Source organism: Hypomesus transpacificus, unplaced genomic scaffold (assembly GCF_021917145.1).
Source record: "Hypomesus transpacificus isolate Combined female unplaced genomic scaffold, fHypTra1 scaffold_192, whole genome shotgun sequence".
Taxonomy (NCBI): domain Eukaryota; kingdom Metazoa; phylum Chordata; class Actinopteri; order Osmeriformes; family Osmeridae; genus Hypomesus; species Hypomesus transpacificus.
The window spans coordinates 223,810-243,635 of record NW_025813738.1 but is presented as its reverse complement, the minus strand read 5'-3'; the positions used below and the strand labels follow the sequence as shown (position 1 = coordinate 243,635).

Below are 19,826 nucleotides of genomic sequence, written 5' to 3'. Positions count from 1 at the left end.
AGATATAACAGATGCAGATCATTTTGTTGGTAAAAGCCTTTATTTGCATGAAAAACTATAATGTACATACAGTATAAGTATAAATACAGAAATTGTTAACAATATAAATATTCATTTAGATTAAATGTGAAAATGTTTTAAAAATACATTTAGAATAATTTCATACATTTTGGTTTTCTCCTTTACCCGAATACAGTTTATCTGTACCTTTAGACTATAAACATAACTGGGTTGATTTATATTTTGATGTACTGTATGACAGAAAATTACAATCACTTAGGCACTAAGTAGGAGGTTGTGGTCAAGTTGATGAATTAGACATTAAATCTCTACCTCCATATATTGTGTAACTTACAAGTACCTGTACTTGTTTTGCAAAAAAAATATTTATCTCCTCCAAAGGCACTTGATTTGGCAGCTTCCTCCGTATGATGGGCGTAACTTTTTTTTCCAACCATCCTAGGAAGTCTCTGGAAGCTTCCAACAGAGTGTGTCCCCACTGCTTCCTCTGGAAGTAGCCATGGGGCATCTTGAGGGGGGGTCGATTCTGGGAGCACTGCCACCCCAGGACTGTCTTCAGTCACATCTGGAGATTGGCCACCGTGCGAATACAGTCAGGGAAAAGCTGGTGAAGAGCAGTGTTGTCAGGGTTCAGATCGCTGGCCTGGTCCTTCAGGATGTCCCTCAAGGCCTCCACCATGAAGAGGAGACCACACTGAACTCTGTCCCCCAGATGGGAAGAGTTCTTTGGGACGTCGAGGACCGGGAAGCTTGGGGGCCAAGCAGGGAGGTCGTACCCATTGGCTTCATCCTGGGGGGGACAACACACACATACTGACGCGTGACGTGAGATACGGTTAGCAAAGGGTTCCTTGTATGACTATAGGATGACGTAGGTGTTCCCTGGTGATGCTCTATGGAGTCTTGTTGGTCATCTCAGATAGAAGACAGTAAAGTAAAACCTTTTCAACCCGTTGAAACAGAATTATATCGATCTACATAGACTCACTGCAGACAGACTGCCCAAACTCACAGAATAATAATCAGTCTAAAATGTCTACACCAGAATGGAGAGCGGAACCGGCATTTTCCTTCTGTTTCCTGGACTGAAACAGCAAAGTTGTGTTATGTTGGTTATGGTGTTGAGCACTCGTCATTGTTGACAGTAGCAAACTCACAAAGGTGGTCAAGGAGTCCATGACCATCTTCTTGGCCAGACTGGTCCGCTTTTGGGCTGAGCAGACTCTGACCCTGGCATCCAAACTGACCGTTTTCATCACCCAGAAACTGAGAAAGAACAGACATCCTGCAAACACCAGTTTCACACACATATTTAGTAAAACAGGCACTCTGTCACTGCCCCAAGAACACCCCCAAAAATTACAATCATGGTAAGTCTGAGAATATTGACAAGCAGGAATGTAAGATGCAAAATATCAGGAACACGGCGCAGTTTGTCTTCAGAGCAATTGTCGCAGCATATGGTTTTGTAAAACATAAAACGTTTGACTGTTTAAATGTGAAAATCTGTCCGCGAGAAACAAATTGCATGAAATTACCTGCAGGGTTCATGATCAGATATAATGTACAAGCCTTCAATTTCCTATAAGCACCATGAACCCAACCAACAACCAAGTCAATCCTTCACACCTTAACAGAACAGGAAACTTATATACTCACTTACTGGCCAGTTGGGGAGTGTGAAGACAATATCTGCTTCCTTCATCTATTTTCTTTTTTTGACACACGTCAAAGGAAAAATCATCAAGATTAGTTTCTTCAAAATTGACTTGTGTGCCAGTAATTAACACTGATATGTATCTGCGGGTGTCACAATTAACTCAATGACACACTCTTACCGGCCATGCAAAACGATCTCTTACCCAAAACCCACACCCTATCCTGATGGAGAACTGCCTCTAGTTTACTTCAAAATCGCAGTTGTTTTGGTTTTAAGGGGAACTTACAGTAGAATGGTGTCAAAGCTCTGACCTTGTACACCCATACTGTGGAGAAAACAACCTCAGAAAAGTAACAATCCTAACAGACAGACCCGTCGCCAGACCTCAGTCTTAAGGGGGGCATATGAAATGCGTGGGAGGGCCCACTTATTATTACATTTACATGTAGTCATTTAGCGGACGCCCTTATCCTGAGCGAGCTCTTGAGAAAATGCGCTCGGCTACACAGTTGGCAGTTCTCTAATCGATCTCACGGTACTTTGATGGCGACGTCACAGTGACGTGTCCTCGGCGCCGTCTCGAATCGGACAAAAAGTCTAACCAGAATTCACTGTTTCAAGTCAGCCGCCTGCAGCCGGCTGCAGCGCCGCATGAAGTCGGGTCATGTCGAACCATAGAGTTAATATAACTAGAGTAAGCTACTTTTGTCTTCCAAGATGGCGTCCCCATTCATTTCTATGAAAAGTGCTCAGTGGCGCAGTGAGGCAAGCGAGAGCGCGAGACTAGACGCGGCCATCTTTCCACTTCCGTGTCTTCCTGTCTAGCTTTAAACAGTGGCTCTTTTTTTCCCTAGCTCCGAGAGCTCATGTAAATCGGCTATCGGCCAATGTGAAATTTCGTGCTCGTGCCCTGTTAGTATCCGCGAGCACATTTGCAGGCAACTTTCATTGACTAAGCAAATAAATGGGTTGCTAGTTTACCCATTTCGGATCGGTTTCAAACTTAGCAAAAGTAAAAAATTATTTTTATTAATTAATTAAAATTATTCTATGAAAAAGCTAGTAGTATGAGCCAGGTTCGAGAATCAAACAAAAATTATTGGGGGAGATAGTTTTGTAAATGTTGAATGGAGTTAATAGAATAAAAACGACCGGAAGAGTCGGAAACCTAACCGTACATGCAATACCACCTACATCCACCGGGGCCGTTGCTTCAAGCCGAGGGGCGAGGGGTGGGGGCTTGTGTCGAACGCACCTATAGACCAATTATTTGTTTGTAAACAATCGGGATGCGCGCGCACTGTGGCTGCAGAAAACCGGGAAAGGATAGCATTTTAAATGGCAAAAGGACCACACGGATAATACAAATAGTTAGATTTAAAAAGACCAAAAGCGTCGAGGAGGACATGCCTATAGGAGAGAAAGCGATTACCCAATGATCTGTCGCATCAGAATTTTGATTTGGGTCACGAAAGTCTTGAAATTTGAGTGAGAATGTCGCCCGGTACAGACCGCATAGTCGAGCGGCAACCATGTCTTCACGTCATGTCACAAAGTTAATAATTTTACACTTTTACAGTCAATTCTACATTTAAAAAGTCGAGCAGGGCAGCTTTTAAGAGATATGGGAATTCTGCTTTTAGTCAGCTGGTCCGATTATTTTTCTGATTTGTTTAAACTGGCAATCTGAGTGAGACTACATCCCAGTTACACTGTTTTGACGTTAGCCTCAGTCAGACTCTCTCACTGGCAGTGTGCACAATGTTGTATTTCACTCCATTCTACACCAGAAACGTCAGGGAGGACTGCCTAATGTAAATACGAGTCTGGTGAAGATAGCCAGAATCTCGGATTTCTTTAACCTGTCTGTTTCATTCGTCATTTGCCTGAGAAAGCGACCTCCGTTAGCCAGGCTAGTTTTGCCCGATCACTTGGACAGGCTATTTAAGGGTATCGGGGTCAAGTGACTTTTGTGCATAGACAAGTGAACGTAAATGTATTTGTCCAAAGGCCAAGAGCCTCAAAAAGTTAATATCAAGCTCTGCAATCCAGTGGCCAGAGATATATGATGACCTGAACGACACTCCAAGAGTAATAGAACGGGGAGAAGTTCGTCTTTTGCAACCCACATGCGCAGTTGAGCCTGCTTGACAGTTGTGTGACGTAGGGTGATAATTGGTCTATTGCCATAGCCTGGCTGCCAGCCCAAAAAATTTGGTCGGGAAGTTGGGTCTGGAGGGTCTCGTATTGGGGACCAACTACAGAAAAATAGAATCTGGGCGAACCAATGAAATTGCCAGGGCGGGCTTTATACGATGATGGACAGAAGATCAACAGTAACGTAATCACCCACGTCACAAAAGAGCGCTTAAGTTGAAATCGTTTTGAACAAACATGGAGATCTGGGATGTTATGATTCTGCCATCGAGTCTGTTTTAGAAGACATCGACAGCGCATTAATTTTGAAAGAGGAACAGAGAGACGCAATCAAGGCATTTGTCGATAGAAAATATGTTTTTGCCGTCCTTCCTACGGGATTCGGTAAAAGTTTAATTTATCAGCTGGCCCCGATGGTCGCGAAGAAGATGGGACACAATGAAAACCCAGTGGCCATTGTGGTTTCTCCTTTTCTTTTGTGGAATTGTAATCCTAAACGGAGAACTTGTTCGTATATGCATTGCCCTTTATTGTTTCGCTCAAAAAGGTTGACCGTGTGAACAAGTACTCCCCCTACCCTTAAATTAATTTTACAACACCGGCAAAAATCGTTTGTATTCATTCTTCAAGCATGCTTCAAGTCTGCTCGTAGTTTAGTTCTGTTGACAACAACTATGCGTTACTTAACATACGTCACATACTCTGTTGCTCTGATTGGTTGTAGATCTATCCAATTAAGCGAAGAGGCATTTGTTTTCAAGGCTCATTTGAAACACGCCCTGTAGTCAAAGCCCAACGGAGAGTTCTCAGACTCATATTCTGACTAGAATTATGAGTATGACAACGTCAGGCTACTATTGCCACTCAACATAACCACATCCTACTGGGGAAATGTGTGATGTTTGATGAGGCAAAATGTGCAAGAGAGAGACACAATTATAAGTGCTGTTGAAATATTTCATTTATTTAACGGCTCTCTACCTTTGACCAGCTGCAAGCCTTGATGCAAGACTTGATTCAACATTGAAAACACAAATGATCTTGTTTAGCCACGTTAGATAATGACAAATTAAGGCCAGGTGATACATAAAAAGCTTGCCATCCTTTGGCGAATTAATAAGCAAAAGAACAACTTGTCATCTGAATCGGATGCATTGATGTGTGAGATAATGGTAATGACATCATCTGAGCTTCCTCTCTGACTTCTAACTGATGTCAAGTGGAGAACCACAGATGTACGTGTGTGTGTGTGCGTGTGTGTGTGGGGGGGGGGGGGGTTAGAAAAATACGGATTTATATTTGGTCTTGAACCTCAATTTAGATATTTTAGTTTGATCAGAAATCGTTCACAAGACAATGATGCAGCCTATTATTTAGGCACACTATATGTTGATCTGACCTGTGCACATTCAACACCTGACAAAGACAATTTTTTGTTACGTTTCCAAAACATTTTTATTAAATAGAAAAATTGGTACAAATAAATATTGTCTCATACATCTGAAGAAAAAGGAATGCAATATCTGTCTTGCAATGAATCTTATTTACAACAGATTATGATACTGCTGAATCCAATGTATGGTCCACTAACTTGTTCTGTTAAATATATTAAATATATAAATATAACTTAAAAATAAATGGCGTACAATGTCTTATCTGATTCGCTGTTTTCTCCGAATACAGTAACCAGTGCCAACAAATACAATATAAACGACCTTTCACCTAAGATGAACCAACATGCTCAGTAAGGTCGCTTGTTTCGGCACTAACAACAAGTGGACAGGTGTGTCGGCACTCTTTGGTGATTTAGTTTATGACATACGTCTGTCATGCTCAGACTTTGAACAATAGGATTCCCCTCCTCCAGTATGTTTTTAATCCGGTACAAAACACACCACCCATATATCTTCTTAACATGGTCGCCGTCGTTGAACTCCTCAGGTTTGGGAGGTTTTTGAAATTTGATGGATAGCGCTGCGATCAAGTCAAAGGTACGATACATAGTTCCGTTTAACTCGTTCAGATTTTGCAGGAGGAAATGTGGGTATGACAGGTCCTCGTGGTACTGCAGGACCTTGGCAAGGCGGGGTAGCGGTACAAGTAGAGGTTCTTCAGTGTCTTCTTGATGTCAGAGACATGGATGACATGCTTGAGGATGTCCGGGCAAATCTCTTCAGTTGACGGCGAGAGGTTGAAAACGGTCTGCTGTGGTCAACGAGAGGAAGAAAGGAGAGAAACGGGTCAGGCCGTTTTCATGGACAATGTGGAACAGGTGTATGGATCGAACCATCGTCTTCAGATTCAAACAGTGTTAAGTAAAAGGGAAGCTTTCTGTTGGAAGCAATTGTTTTACATGTGAAGGATTCTCATCAAGTTTGTTTGGATAATGGAGTCATATACTGCACATTTGTTTGGATAATAGAGTCATACATTGCACTGTCAGAATTCCTTCCTTTGAGTCTTTGAAACAGTATGTGCCAAGAAAGTGCAATTGAGTGCAAGAAAGGCACATTACAAATGGCGTTATTATTATTATGTGGGGACCAATTTGACTTAGAATCCTTCTAAACAAGTCACCAGCCAAAGCCACAGACATCAAACTATCTCAATGACATGAGGATAAACATTACTAAGCAGAGATTAGGGGAAGACTCTACGCCCCCATGCAGAGAGACCACAAAGGTTACACACACATTTCCCAGATACTCACATATGATTCGAGGGTTACATTTGCTTGATGTTCCGCTAATTTATACCGGTTTTTCAGATGGACCAGACAGCTGGTATTTGTCTCTCCCAAGAGGCTGAGCCCTAGCAGAATGGAGAGCACCACTGCAGAGAGACATAGGAAATACTTTAGGGGGACAGAAGCAATTTGACAAACATGCTCGAAAATCAGAATGCATGCACAGCCCCGAGTGAAGTCAACTGCTTTTTAGATTCCGATATCAAACGACATGCAGGGCAAAGTTCCTGATCATTTTGTTTCATGCAAATGTCCATTTTTACTCTTGAATTTAAAAGTCATCTTCTGAACAGTCACCTGAGAATCATAGTACATACAAACTTATAGAAAGCATAAAGGAACATGTTCACATGTAGAAACGTCTTAATATATTAAAGAATCACAGTATTGAGGCTAATTCATGAGGGCAAGTCATTCCTGTTTTGTTTCTCTTCTCAGTATTTCGGACCCATGAGATTAGTCTGTGTTCTTACCAAGGTGTCTGGCAGATACTCCTTGCTGGTAGATCATGGTGAGGCAGGTGATGATGGTCTCAACAAGAACTCAGCATTTATGATATTCTCATCCACCATAAAAAAAAATTGATCAGCTGATAAGTTTAGTCGGAAATGGGTAATTTCCTCATCTAAATTTCCACCCACCAAACACAGTCAAGCGTTCACTTGTGAACACCAACTAAAACAGACTTCTGGAAGAGTTGTCACATTGAGATTGCATCTGTCACAGCATGACACTATACATTCTCAACTCTCTACTAGCCTAATATCATCTAACCACCCATGTCAAATGATCTGGAAGGAAAGTGGATGCTTGATCATGACCGTCTCATGATGTAAGATAATTTTCCTAAAAGGATATTTTAAACCTCTTACTCCTTCTGTCGCAGTGTCAGATGATGGACGGATGCATACCTAAAACATCTCTGGACTCTAGATCAGGCGTTAGTCAGCCATCATGAATACTTTAGTACAATGACAAGTGTATTAGAAGTGCTTTCCCAAACATTCTGCAATTGCAATGGTGTTTATGATGACCAAACACAGAAACATTTAAATCCATAATCTTTATTGAATAAAGCAGCACAATCGAAATTATTAGACAAAATACTTCTTGTAATTGTACAAAAAAAGTAATTGTACCAAACAAAATAGCACTGCTAATGATATTAGTGAGTAGTTAAACGGAACAAAACTTCTGGTAGAGCTACAATGTGCAAATCAAAAACAGTTGAAATAAGACATAGTGTTGTTGACCTCAAAATGACAATAGCATTTTCAGAAATGTTGACTCTTAAAAAATGGAGAAGTGCCTCTCACTGGCTGGCCTCATATTTAGTAATACTTTTGTGTTTTATTGTCGTAAATCTAATCATTTGTATTCCCAGTGTAAAAAAAAAAAAAAAATCTACTTCTAAATGCTTCAAAAGCCTCCAAAAATTTCAACAGGAATACTTTTGGCTGAACCAAAATAACAATTCGTTTGAGTAGCTTGAGAGTTCGATATCTTGTGAACATTTGGAAGACAAGGCCTCCTCTCCAGAGTTTTAACAGGAAATCACCTCGGACCTTTGACACAAAGGGGCTGTGCTCTCACACACACAGCATTAGAATACCCACTCCAGGTGAACACTGGATACCATGGGTTTAACACGAAGAAGAAGAAGAAGAAAAAAGAGCAGATTTCCAATTTCTAAATTTTAAGTCCTTGTTGAACTATGCGTTTAATAGAAGGACCCTCCTTCTAGGAATACACTCCCTTGGAGAAGTGATGGTGGTCATGGCAACACGTTCATGGTTAATACTGCTGGCGTAGCAGTGCTAGTAGTCTAGGCACAGATGCAGACACACCCTCTGGCCCCGAGCATGAGGGGTCTGGGGTAACCTGGTGAAGACACGCCCCCCCCCCCCCCCGCTCCGTCATCAACAGGCTGGCTCCTCCCTCTGCTGCCGAAGCATCGCCGTCACACTCACTATGTCCTCCTCGGGAACCTGGAGGGGGAGAGGACAGGGGAGAGGACAGGGGAAAAGGGGAAAGGACAGGGGAGAGGGGGAGAGGACAGGGGAGAGGGGGAGAGGACAGGGGATAAGGGGAGAGGACAGGGGAGAGGGGGAGAGGACAGGGGAGAAGGGGAGAGGACAGGGGAGAGGAGAAAAGAGGATACGAGTTGACAGAAGATGAGAGGAGGGGAGTTGATGAGGAGAGGAAAGGGATGGATAGTTCACATGACCAATGAATGAAACGATAAACCTGACAACCCGGTCGAGTGCTAGCTAATCATTTCCGTTTCCTATACTAGCATCCATCCTTTATCTTTGGCTACATTATCGTCATTTACTGACAGGAAATATGAGAACATTTGTGAAAGTGGACATCAGAGAACTGGCGGTTAAATATCGACCGCGATAACTGGTGATATTGCTTATTTTTGCTACACGAGAAGTCAGTAAAATGGTGACCAGGTGGTTGCACACTTGACAACGTAATGCAGAAAAGGTTAGCAAGTCTCTGAGCCGTCCTTGGGGCAAAGGCGCAACCCAACCTTGCGTAGTACATTTTTCAACCAAGGGTTCATCAGCTATCGGCAGACTGGAGGGGAACTGAATATGTGTAACTTAGGGTGGGATGGTTATAGATCCGGGGTAACGCATTGTATTGCAAGAAGTTGCAGGTTCAAATCCCCCCCATCTGTTTTGGATAAAAATGATACATCTTTACCATTATTGAATGCAGCGTGTATATTTTTAACACCAGCACTTACAGATTGTGAAACGCTCAATGAAATGCAGAACTCTTGAAAAAAAGGGTGGGTGGATTTTCAACAGTATTACACAACTTCTGAAAGGCTATAAATAGCTGCATAGTAAGACTGCTGTTTGATAAGGACACGATTTCACTGTGGAACTAAGATAGTGGAACCATTCTTTACACTCGCAAAGAATGTCAGATTCACCAAGGGAGTTAAAAAAGGCGGACCGCATTTTCACTGACTCTCTCCACTACCCTACGTATGTGCATAATATTGCTGTGTAATACCCACCCACCCCCTAGAACTTTCCGTGGTGAAAGCCCTAGACCCAGCAGGTCCACTAACGGGCCTGTCGCAGATGCACCTGCGGAGGCTCCTGTCAGACAGAACATTCCCTGCTTCCGTTAGCCGTGACTCAAACCGCTCCCTGGCCATGATGCTAACCTTCGGCGGGGGAGTTGGAAGGAAACTTCAACCTCTCAGTCAGCCCCAGATATGTGGGTTAGGTGATGAGCACACAGCAGGACAGGATGATGGAGCGTGGAAAGACGTGGTGCGGGGTTCTACAGGGTTTGGTCACCCCACCCCTCACCGACCTGACAGGAAGACATTGATCACGCTGGTGTTGCAGGTGTCATAGCCAGGCTAGTTTAGGTTCCTCTTTTTCCTCTTGCTCTTTCCAGGAATTGTTCCTTCTGACCTCTAATGCGAGTGCTAGTCGTTGTATGGCACGGCTGGGTGACATTACTACGGAGGAGTGTGTAACCACTGAAATGTGTTGAAATTAAAACAGTTCAAAATCGCAAACTTAACCCGAAAATCTGGCAATGTGAGATTTAAAAAAATGTTTTGTTGTTTTCATTCAATTCAAACCAGGTGAAATTATTACAACAGGAATTTTTTGCTTGTTCCGCAATGTGCTTGGTTTAAAATATGATTCACCCTAGCCCCTCCAAAATGCCACTTAGAATAAGGTACTGTAGAGGTTCAATATATGGGTACACATCATTGATTGAAGATTTAGGGATTCTTATGAAAATAACATCAAGAGCTAAAGTGTGGCCACTGTTCAAAGTCTTTCATTAGAGTGAAAGCCTATAATCTCACGTGAAAAGCAACAACATCGATAGTGTATGGACTGTGATCATGTCTGACAAACAACACTATCATCTTCCTCCTCGCAGGAAACACTAATCGGATAATAACCACAGGAAACCGTTTATAAATATACACGGGTCGAACCTACCAATTGACGAAATCACGAGTGACTGTGGAGGATAGCAATGTCAAACTTTGATATGTTGAAAGGCCAGCGAGCAATCCAACTAGAGATCTGACCAACTTGCTACAGTGGCCACTTAAACCTTAAACTCTCGGGTCAGAGCTGCCCCAGCCACTGAAGGTGTGTATGAATGTCTAACAATCGAATAAACGTGAATTTCTTTGACCTTAGATGCAGATTTAAAAAAAACGAACAACGACAGAGTATTCAGTCCAATTTAAATTTGATCGCTACACAAAGCCACGTTCTCTGTGCACAGGGTGCCCTCGGCTGGTGAAAGGTGGAACTGACTGAAGGGAGGAGACGAGGCAGGCGGCAGGAGGGAGGGAGGGAGCGTGTCGGAGCGCGCAGACTCACCAGAGCGTGGTCGAAGCTGAAGGTGCTTATGTAATAGGCAGAGATGTCACTGTCGGCCAGGGGCTGGGAGATCTGTGCTACGATGCCACACTCGTCTGTGGAATGGAGAGGGGGGAGGATGAGAGAGAGAGAGAGAGAGAGGCAGAGGAATAGAAAGAAGAAAGAGGGAGAGAGAGAGAGGCAGAGGAATAGAAAGAAGAAAGAGGGAGAGAGAGAGAGGCAGAGGAATAGAAAGAGGATAGAGAGAGATGTAGAGAGGTCGTTAAAGTGAGAGACAGAGAGACGGAAAGAGTTAGTGACAGAGAGCCAGGGGGAGAGAGAGAGAGACAAGGAAGATAGTCAGAACCCAGGAGAGAGTGTAACAGGGTCGACAGGCCTCGACAGACCCACAAATCCGGCAGCTTACCAAACCCTAGCGGGTGGCCTCCGATACGCACCATCCTCCACAGCTCCCCTGACGAGCTGGTGAACAGTAGGTCTGCTGGGAACCTTCACACACACACACACACACATTCAATTACTGCCACTCAAAGTGCTAGTGACTCCAGGACACAATCTGCTACTTTTAACAAAAGCTAAGATAAGGGGGGAAAAAATCCAAATATAGTTGAAGCGTGTGTGTGTGTGTGTGTGTGTGTGTGAGTGTAAGTGTGTGAGAGAGGGGGGAGGAGCGAGAGGAGAGGCTGATAAAGGAGAGAGGACGGTAGAGGGATGAGAGAGCAATCTAGGTGGGACAGAGCGGGGAAGAGAGCGACTCAGGAGAGCGGATGGGAAAGAAAGGGAAGGGGGAGAGGAGAGAGGGATCCGGAAGAGCCGTACCGTCTCTGTGCCTCCGTGTCCATGACCAGAGAGATGTAGCCATCGATCAGGGAGAAGGAGAAGAACTTGATGCAGTCCAGCTCGGGGCAGGGCGGAGCACCATCCTTAGGACTGGAGGGGGGAATCATAGACACGACAGACTGAAAATATGAGCGTGTGGCAGAGGGACGTTCCCTGGTCATCATTAACATTTAGTCATTTAGCAGACACTCTTACCCAGAGCGACTTACAGTAAGTACAGGGACATTCCACCCGAGGCAAGTAGGGTGAAGTGCCTTTCCCAAGAACACAACGTCATTTTGTGCACGGACAGGAATCGAACCGGCAACCTTCTGATTAATAGTCCGGTTCCCTAACCGCTCAGCCACCTGACTCAGTCTCAGACATCACTGAGACACACGGCTGCTGTATCAGTGCCAGGGCCCCTGGCCACACCCCCCTGACCCAGGGGCGCTGTTTGACTCCCTCTCACCTGCTGGAGTAGAAGAGCACGTCGATGAGAGTGGTGGCGATGGAAGGCAGGGTGTCGGGGTCCAGACTCATCACACAGAACTGGTTCTGGGGGATCACTACCGGGTGTACGGTGGGCTGGGTCACTGGAGACAGGAAATACTCTGTTAGCGTGTCTGGAAACAGGAAATACTTTTTTTTTTGTGTCTAAAGACAATCAATATACTCTGTCAGCGCGAAAACATCAAATCATTCCACAGACCATCAGCAGAGACCCCCATGACGATGTCCCCTCTCTAACGCATGCCTAAACGAAACGAGGCCTCGTCTTCCGAACCCCCCCCCCCCCCCCGGGGCACCATGCAGCTGGGGTGTGTACCTTCCCGGTCGTTCCTGCGGAGGCCGTTGTGTGTGTCCTGGCTGAGGACCGGTACAGATTCGCCGCCCACCTCCCTGTAGATGCTGAACTCCTCCTCCAGGGTACGGATCACCACGGCCAGGTCCTTCTCTCGCACCTGCAGGGATGCCCATGCGGACGTCATTTAGCAGACGCTCTTATCCAGAGCAACTTACAGTAAGCACAGGGACATTCCCCCCGAGGCAAGTAGGGTGAAGTGCCTTGCCCAAGGACACAACGTATTTTTGGCATGGCCGGGAATCGAACCTGCAACCTTCCCATTGATAGCCCGATTCCCTAACCGCTCAGCCATCCGACCCCCCCCTTTAACGAGGACACGTTTTCTGTCAACAGAAACATGTTAACTCTTTGTGATTTTCCCCTCTGTCCCCCGCGGGCTAAGTTAACGTTTTCGTTGTCCTGAGGACGGACGGGAGGTGAGCTCTGCTTGAAGTGGGTCGAGCAGGCCCGTTCACGCGGAACCACACGGAGCATTAACATTTCTGCTGTCAGTCGGTCTAAATCCACTTAACTCGGATTTATTTATTGACTACCGACCCCTCCGGTTCACCCTTCCCCCTCCCCTCTCTACCCCCCCCCCCCACCGCTGGTTTGCAAGACATTCCTGGTTCAAAACGTACTCGGTCGACACACTCTGCGGCCCATATCGCTTAGCAACAGCCAGTGCTAGTGGATACAGGCGTGTTCGGGAGTCAGTCTGAATGTTCAGTGGGAGGGTCAGATGCCACATGGACCAATAAGACGTGAGGATAGGGCTGTACAATCTGTGCATATTGGAACGCTGCACACGATTGGACCAGCGTCGGGGGATGATTACTGGTCAGTGGTGCACGGATGAAATTGGGCCGGACTGAATTTAATTAATTTTGTGTTTGTGTTTTGTCGATAAAGACTAAGCCAATCGACCCCCACAGGTGGTCTGGGTGTGTGTGTGGGAGAGGCCTGGGCGGGTCTTACCAGGATGAAGTCTGTCTGATAGGTGGAGAGCATGAAGACGGACACGTGCTGCTGGGCCAGGGGGGCGATGACGGACTTGGCGATCTTCGTCACGCCCACGGCCTGCGAGCTGCTGGACGCGTTGCCGTTGGAGACCACGTTGAGGGGCAGCCAGACGGAGCTCTCCACCAGCAAGTGGTCCGAGGACGGAAGTTCTGGTCAGAGAGGGAGAGGAGGGGGGGGAGTCAGATTGGACACACACACACGCGCAGACACAGACGGCGGCCTTGACTGACTGAGCAGAGTCTGTTCCAGGTCCGTCTTCGGTTCCTCACAGCTGCCTTCCTGCGTTCCTTCTCTGGAACCTCTCACCCTCCTCCCTCGGTACCCACACCAGAGGCTAAAGGTCCCAAGATATATTTAGCCACACATCAGCCTAAATATATGACAGGAACTGTCTCGTATGTACCTCAGTCCCCCCCCCCCCCCCCCCCCCACACACACACACACGATTGATTCTGGCTGTGTGTGGGGTCAGAGGTCATCCGGGGTTACTGTACCGACATCTGGAACTATGGAGCTGTCAAGGAGTAGGGCATCCATGTTTAGCTGCCATGCAGGCCTCGTGTTGCCTCTGTCTTAACACAACAGTGTTACACTGTGTCCAACGAGATGGTCTGTTTTGCATTACAAATACCGGCTGAAATGACTTGGCACGGTTTTGTCCGGGCAAGCCATGCTATTTATCTGTTCATATAATAGCAGTTCCAACTTCCACTAATGAGGTCTAACGTTTCCTCTTCCCTTTACTCTCCCCACAGGTACATTTGCCCGGGAGGGAGGGAAGGAGGGAGGGGGAGAGAGTGGGTGGGTGGGTGGGTGGGAGGTGTGTAGGTCATGCACCTTTGAAGCCCTCCTGGTCCAGCACCACTGTGTAGTTCTCTGGTGTCTCTGTCAAGCTGAAGAACTTACACCTGAAAGATAGAGGGAGCGGAGAGAGGGAGCGGAGAGAGGAAAGGGGGGAGAGAGGACAGATGGAGAAAAGAGGTAGGAGAGAGAAGTGAGGGAGAGGGAGAGGAAAGAGAGATAGAAAGTGGGGGTAAAAGAAGAGATAAGTATATACATTTAATAGCAAATAGTGATTACTATGTGTATGTGTGTGGGAGTAGGGGGCTGGTAGACGTAGATTCTGGCCCAGTGCCCAGCACCAGGCTCAGTCAGCAGAACTGAGCCAACCCTTCCTGTCCACAGTGGAGGTTCTGAACGGGTCTGCTTCTAAGACACAGTGACGGGGGGTCTCACACTACAGCTGAACACAAAGCACAGGCTGGGAGTGTGGACGAGGACGTGTTGTTTTTGCAGAACAGCTTGAGGCCCAAACCCAAATAGTTTGCGTCTCAGAGACAGTAGCTAGCTGGGCCTGGACACTCTGTCCTGATCTGGTGAATGAGTTCTTTGTCAGATGCTTTGTCCTGGTAAGATAGGGAGCTGGGGGGGGCGGGGGGCAGGGGAACCAGCAGGATGGCTGGGGGGGGGGGGGCGGCAAGGGAACCAGCAGGAAATAGTCTGTCTCTCTCCCCCCCCCCCATCCAGCTGATGACTCGGCAAAATGTAATCCTTTCCATGAAATGGGCCGGGGGTGGAGATAGAGAGAGAGGGACAGACAGACAGACAGAGAGAAAGAGATAGAGAGGGGGAGCACATATTACATGCCCTTGTTCCTCTGACTTCCTGTTGAGCTGTCACCATGAGCATGCTACTTCCTGTTGACCTGTCACCATGAGCGTGCTACTTCCTGTTGACCTGTCACCATGAGCAGGATCCCGTACTGTAGTGGTGCTAGAGCTGGGGCAGTCCTGGGGCTAAAAGAGTCCTGGGGCTAGGACAGCACTGGGGCTAGGACAGCACTGGAGCTAGGACAGCACTGGAGCTAGGACAGCACTGGGACTAGGACAGCACTGGGGCTAGGACAGCACTGGGGCTAGGACATCACTGGAGCTAGGACAGCACTGGAGCTAGGACAGCACTGGGGCTAGGACAGCACCGGGGCTAGGACAGCACCGGGGCTAGGACAGCACTGGAGCTAGGACAGCACTGGGGCTAGGACAGCACCGGGGCTAGGACAGCACTGGGGCTAGGACAGCACTGGAGCTAGGACAGCACTGGGGCTAGGACAGCACTGGGGCTAGGACAATACTGGAGCTAGGACAGCACTGGGGCTAGAACAGCACCGGGGCTAGGACAGAACTGGAGCTAGGACAGCACTGGAGCTAGGACAGCACTGGGACTAGGACAGCACTGGGGCTAGGACAGCACCGGGGCTAGGACAGCACTGGAGCTAGGACAGCACTGGGGCTAGGACAGCACTGGGGCTAGGACAGCACTGGAGCTAGGACAGCACTGGGGCTAGGACAGCACTGGGGCTAGGACAGCACTGGAGCTAGGACAGCACTGGGGCTAGGACAGCACTGGAGCTAGGACAGCACCGGGGCTAGGACAATACTGGAGCTAGCCCAGGACAACCACCCTTCAGCTGAAGCGGCCTGTGTTTTTGTTATTTTCACTTTGGAGCTGCAGCTGCATGAGAGGCTGGTCTTGCTGCTAGTCTGGCTTCTTGTTGTGTGGTTCTCACTGTCTCAACATCCCACCACACAGCAACGAAACACCACACAACATTACCCTACACAGCTGCACTACATTACACTACACAGCTACGCCACACAACACTTTATTACAGCACTACACAGCTACACTACACAGCTGCACTACATTACACAACACTACACAGCTACGCCACACGACACTTAATTACAGCACTACACAGCTAAACTACACAGCTGCACTACATTACACAACACTACACAGCTACGACACACAACACTTTATTACAGCACTACACAGCTACACTACACAGCTACACTATACTATTACACTGCAGGAATATCAAAAACATAGGAGAGGGTGAAGGGAGGGATGGGAAAAGGGTGGAGAGGGAAAGAGGGAAAAAGGGAAAGATGGAGTGACAGAGAGAGGAGAAGTTAGAGAGACTAAACATACAGGTTAAAGAGAATGCAGGTGACAGGTTCAATAAAGAGCAAACAAAATGATGGACTTTGACCCTGATAAACAGAGGAAATGAAACAAAGGAAATATGCTTTGGTGAAAGAGAGACAGAGGGTGATAAAAAGAGTTCATGTCCCAGATGGCTAAGCTATGTTACCTAGGCCTCAGCTACCTTACAGCATTTTGTTACCAGAAACTGAACCTAACCTGGCTGCTACTGCTAAGTCCGACTTAACCAGCACCAGACCTTTACAGGACCAGAGCCCCTCTAGGACCAGGACCACTCTAGAACCAGGCCCTCCAGAACCAAGCCCCTCTAGAACCAGAACCCCTCTAGATCCAGGACCCCTGTAGGACTAGACCCCCTCTCGAACCAAGACCCTCTAGAACCAGAACCCCTTTTGATCCAGGACCCCTCTAGAACCAAGACCCTCTAGAACCAGAACCCCTGTAGGACTAGACCCCCTCCAGAACCAAGTCCCTCTAGAACCAGAACCCCTCTAGAACCGAACCCCTGTAGGACTAGACCCCCTCTAGGACCAGGACCCCTCTATGACCAGGACCTCCAGGACCACACCCCTCCAGAGCCAGAGCCCCTGCAGGCCCCTCCAGAGCAAACAGAAGCTCCCTTCCCGACCGGCCCTGCCTGCTGGGGCAGACAAGTGGAAGGACATCTATTGTTTTGGTCTTAGAGGCAGCATTGTGGCCACAGCCCTGGGCTGTTGTTAGTGGGCTACAAGGGACTGGGGTATCAGCCTGGGGCCCTAGTCTACACACACACACACACACACACACACACACACACTTCATATATGAACACAGAAGCACACACACACACACACACTGTGTTGCTAGACCCGATGGATCAGACCCTTATCACCCTGTATGGGTGGGGTTTAAACTGTAGCCTATGCTCTCCGCTAACCTCAGCCTAGCTCCTCTCCTGGAAATCTGCAGCAGGTTCGGTTCAGTTTAACCAGGAGGAGAACTTTCAGCCGTTGACAGAAAGCCACAACGCATGGGTGCTCTCACCACCTTCTAGACTGTTCTGGGGGATGGGCCTGCCAAATGACACTGAAAAACGTTCCAACGAGGCCACTGCAGTTTGAACCGGGACTAAAACTTGTGGTTGAAACCAGCACTTGGAGTTGGGGACTATGCCTTGTTGCTAGGCACTGTGCTGAGTAGTGGCCTGCTTAAAATTCCAGTCATGGATGCCTGCCTTGCTTATGGGTCGCTCACTGGGCCCAGACCACAGGGATGGAGGATAGGAGAGAGGGAACACACTAAAAACCAGTTCACCATTAAAAGAGGCCTGAATGCTAACCACAGTGTTAACATTGGCCTAGTTGTTAGAGAACCCCCCCCCCCCCCCCTCCGGCCTTTCTGGACTCCTTGAAACAATGCTGTCCCCACTTCCACACTACCCACCCCCCCGACACACCCACCCCTCTCCCACCCTGCCGAAAAACAGGAAAAACACCCAAGGCCAGAGCAGAACAGTGCATTATGACATAACTCCACAGTGTGTCAACAACACACACACACAGAAACACCCCAGCGGAGAAGAGCAAACTGGGGCTTCTGGCGTTTTCTGGTTGTTCGCTAGACGCCCTGCGCATGCTTCTGCTAGCTGTCTAGCTGGCTGCCGACACACCCATGAAACAGGCCCACAAGCACTGACTCACTGGACGTCGGAAGGTGGTGTACCAACACAGTAGTTGTCTTTAAAAAGGTACGATTACACAATGATGCCCTTGAACAAGGAAGTGCTGTCCATGGTGAAGAACATTCTGGATTGATGTAAAACCGCTTCATGATAACAGGGGGATGTTTGACGTGTTGAATGACCAGTCCACACACTTTTCCTCATCGGGGATACAGATGGTAGATCTATCCTAATAGGCGAACTCATAGGTGCCAAAAGTACTCCTACAAGCCATCCCTAAATAGTGCCAAGTAAGTACACAGCTAGTTAGTGACTGCATGGAGAACTGAGACTGGCTTCATGTTTCAGGCAGGAACTTCCATGTCAAAGAGGGTCTTGGATGACATTAGGTATGGGGGTCCCAAAATGTGTTCGAAAACTTCCAGGATCCCTTCTCTCATTCTCTCTTTCTCTGAGTTTGATACATTCTTAAAACTGAATTAGGCCGATAGCTTTCAACTTTTAGTCAAGCCAGTTATCCTAGCCTAGTGCCCTATAGACGGTGCTAAATCCACTATACATATCCGTGGCCATCTGGTAAATAAACAATGACATAACAAAGCAGATACTTCCAGGGATTAACCAGACTCTACAGACAGCTGTGGCCTCCATCGATTCCAGCTTGATCCTCACTGCCTCACAAGTCCGGACATGAACCTGAATCTACGGACAATGCCAAAGTACGTCTTAAGTGTCTTAGGCTACTTTATAACGCGTGCCACTCATACAATCGAGTTTAATTTGTTAAAATAAAAACGTAATTTCTTCCTCCATCTGTTTTTTTTCCAACCAGAGGTAGCATATTTGCTCGGGGCAATTCAACTGATGTAAAGTCCTAGAATTTCGTGTGGTGTAGGATTTCTCTTTTCTGGTTATAGTTGCTGTTGTTGCTTGCAGGATTGTTGCTCGGCACGTGCGACAGGGGCTTTTAATATTAGTATTTGTACCTATTGAATGAAGCCTGGCGTCCACACACAGGGGATGGATGTAGCTGGCTGGCCGGGCTAGCCGACGCTACCTCGCAAGCTTCCATTCATAGCTTGCAACAAAGATCTCCCCACAAAATCTAAATGAACGTTTGAGCCTTACCTTGTTCTGTTCCGCAGAAATATCAGTTTGATCAGAGGGTGTGTGAAATTTTCCAATCCGTTTTTGCAAATGCTGGTGACCCGAAGTCTGTGGTCTAGAATGTGTAAGTCCATGATAGCTCCTGCAAGCCAATTGCTTGTTTTTACTGTAGCAGCTGCAATTGTACCCTAAACTAACGCTGCATGTAAGCTATGTTATTTAACATTGCTTTTTGACGGAGAATGTCTGATCTACAGCGAGTCTTGCATCAGAGGCGTATAGAGAAAAACATCCGACGATATCCGACTCCACTCACTTACTGTATTCAAATAAAAGACGGCCCCATACAACAACACGCCCCCCTCGTCTTAAAGCTACAGGTGACTACTGAATCG

At 47.0% G+C, this 19,826-nt stretch overlaps 1 protein-coding gene and 1 long non-coding RNA gene across 3 annotated transcripts; both read right to left on the bottom strand.

The window, feature by feature from the left end:
• Positions 1 to 5,288: 5,288 nt before the first annotated feature.
• Positions 5,289 to 7,349, bottom strand: LOC124489561. Its single transcript, XR_006958781.1, has 3 exons — positions 7,058 to 7,349; positions 6,549 to 6,670; positions 5,289 to 6,043 (listed from the first exon to the last, which is right to left on the bottom strand). It is a non-coding gene; the product is annotated as an uncharacterized LOC124489561 (long non-coding RNA).
• A 283-nt stretch (positions 7,350 to 7,632) lies between these two features.
• Positions 7,633 to 19,762, bottom strand: castor1 (cytosolic arginine sensor for mTORC1 subunit 1). 2 transcript variants are annotated; one of them, XM_047052017.1, is made up of 9 exons: positions 19,453 to 19,762; positions 14,496 to 14,566; positions 13,614 to 13,807; positions 12,618 to 12,753; positions 12,261 to 12,384; positions 11,789 to 11,899; positions 11,376 to 11,458; positions 10,970 to 11,064; positions 7,633 to 8,572 (listed from the first exon to the last, which is right to left on the bottom strand). In XM_047052017.1, the coding sequence occupies exons 1-9, from the start codon at positions 19,563 to 19,565 to the stop codon at positions 8,504 to 8,506; spliced, it is 996 nt and encodes a 331-aa protein (XP_046907973.1). In that variant the 5' UTR covers positions 19,566 to 19,762; the 3' UTR covers positions 7,633 to 8,503. The 2 variants fall into 2 exon arrangements, with proteins under 2 accessions (XP_046907973.1, XP_046907974.1); XM_047052018.1 differs by lacking the exon at positions 7,633 to 8,572 and having other exon boundaries at positions 11,407 to 11,458.
• Between the last annotated feature and the right edge of the window lie 64 nt (positions 19,763 to 19,826).

Excerpts from the sequence above, each read along its gene's own strand:
- castor1 (XM_047052017.1), bottom strand. The coding sequence starts at position 19,565 with ATGGACTTACACATTCTAGACCACAGACTTCGGGTCACCAGCATTTGC. Across the intron at positions 13,808-14,495 it reads GGACCAGGAGGGCTTCAAAG|AACTTCCGTCCTCGGACCAC; the intron begins GTGCATGACCTA and ends CTCTCTGACCAG. Across the intron at positions 11,900-12,260 it reads GTGCTCTTCTACTCCAGCAG|TCCTAAGGATGGTGCTCCGC; the intron begins GTGAGAGGGAGT and ends TCCCCCCTCCAG.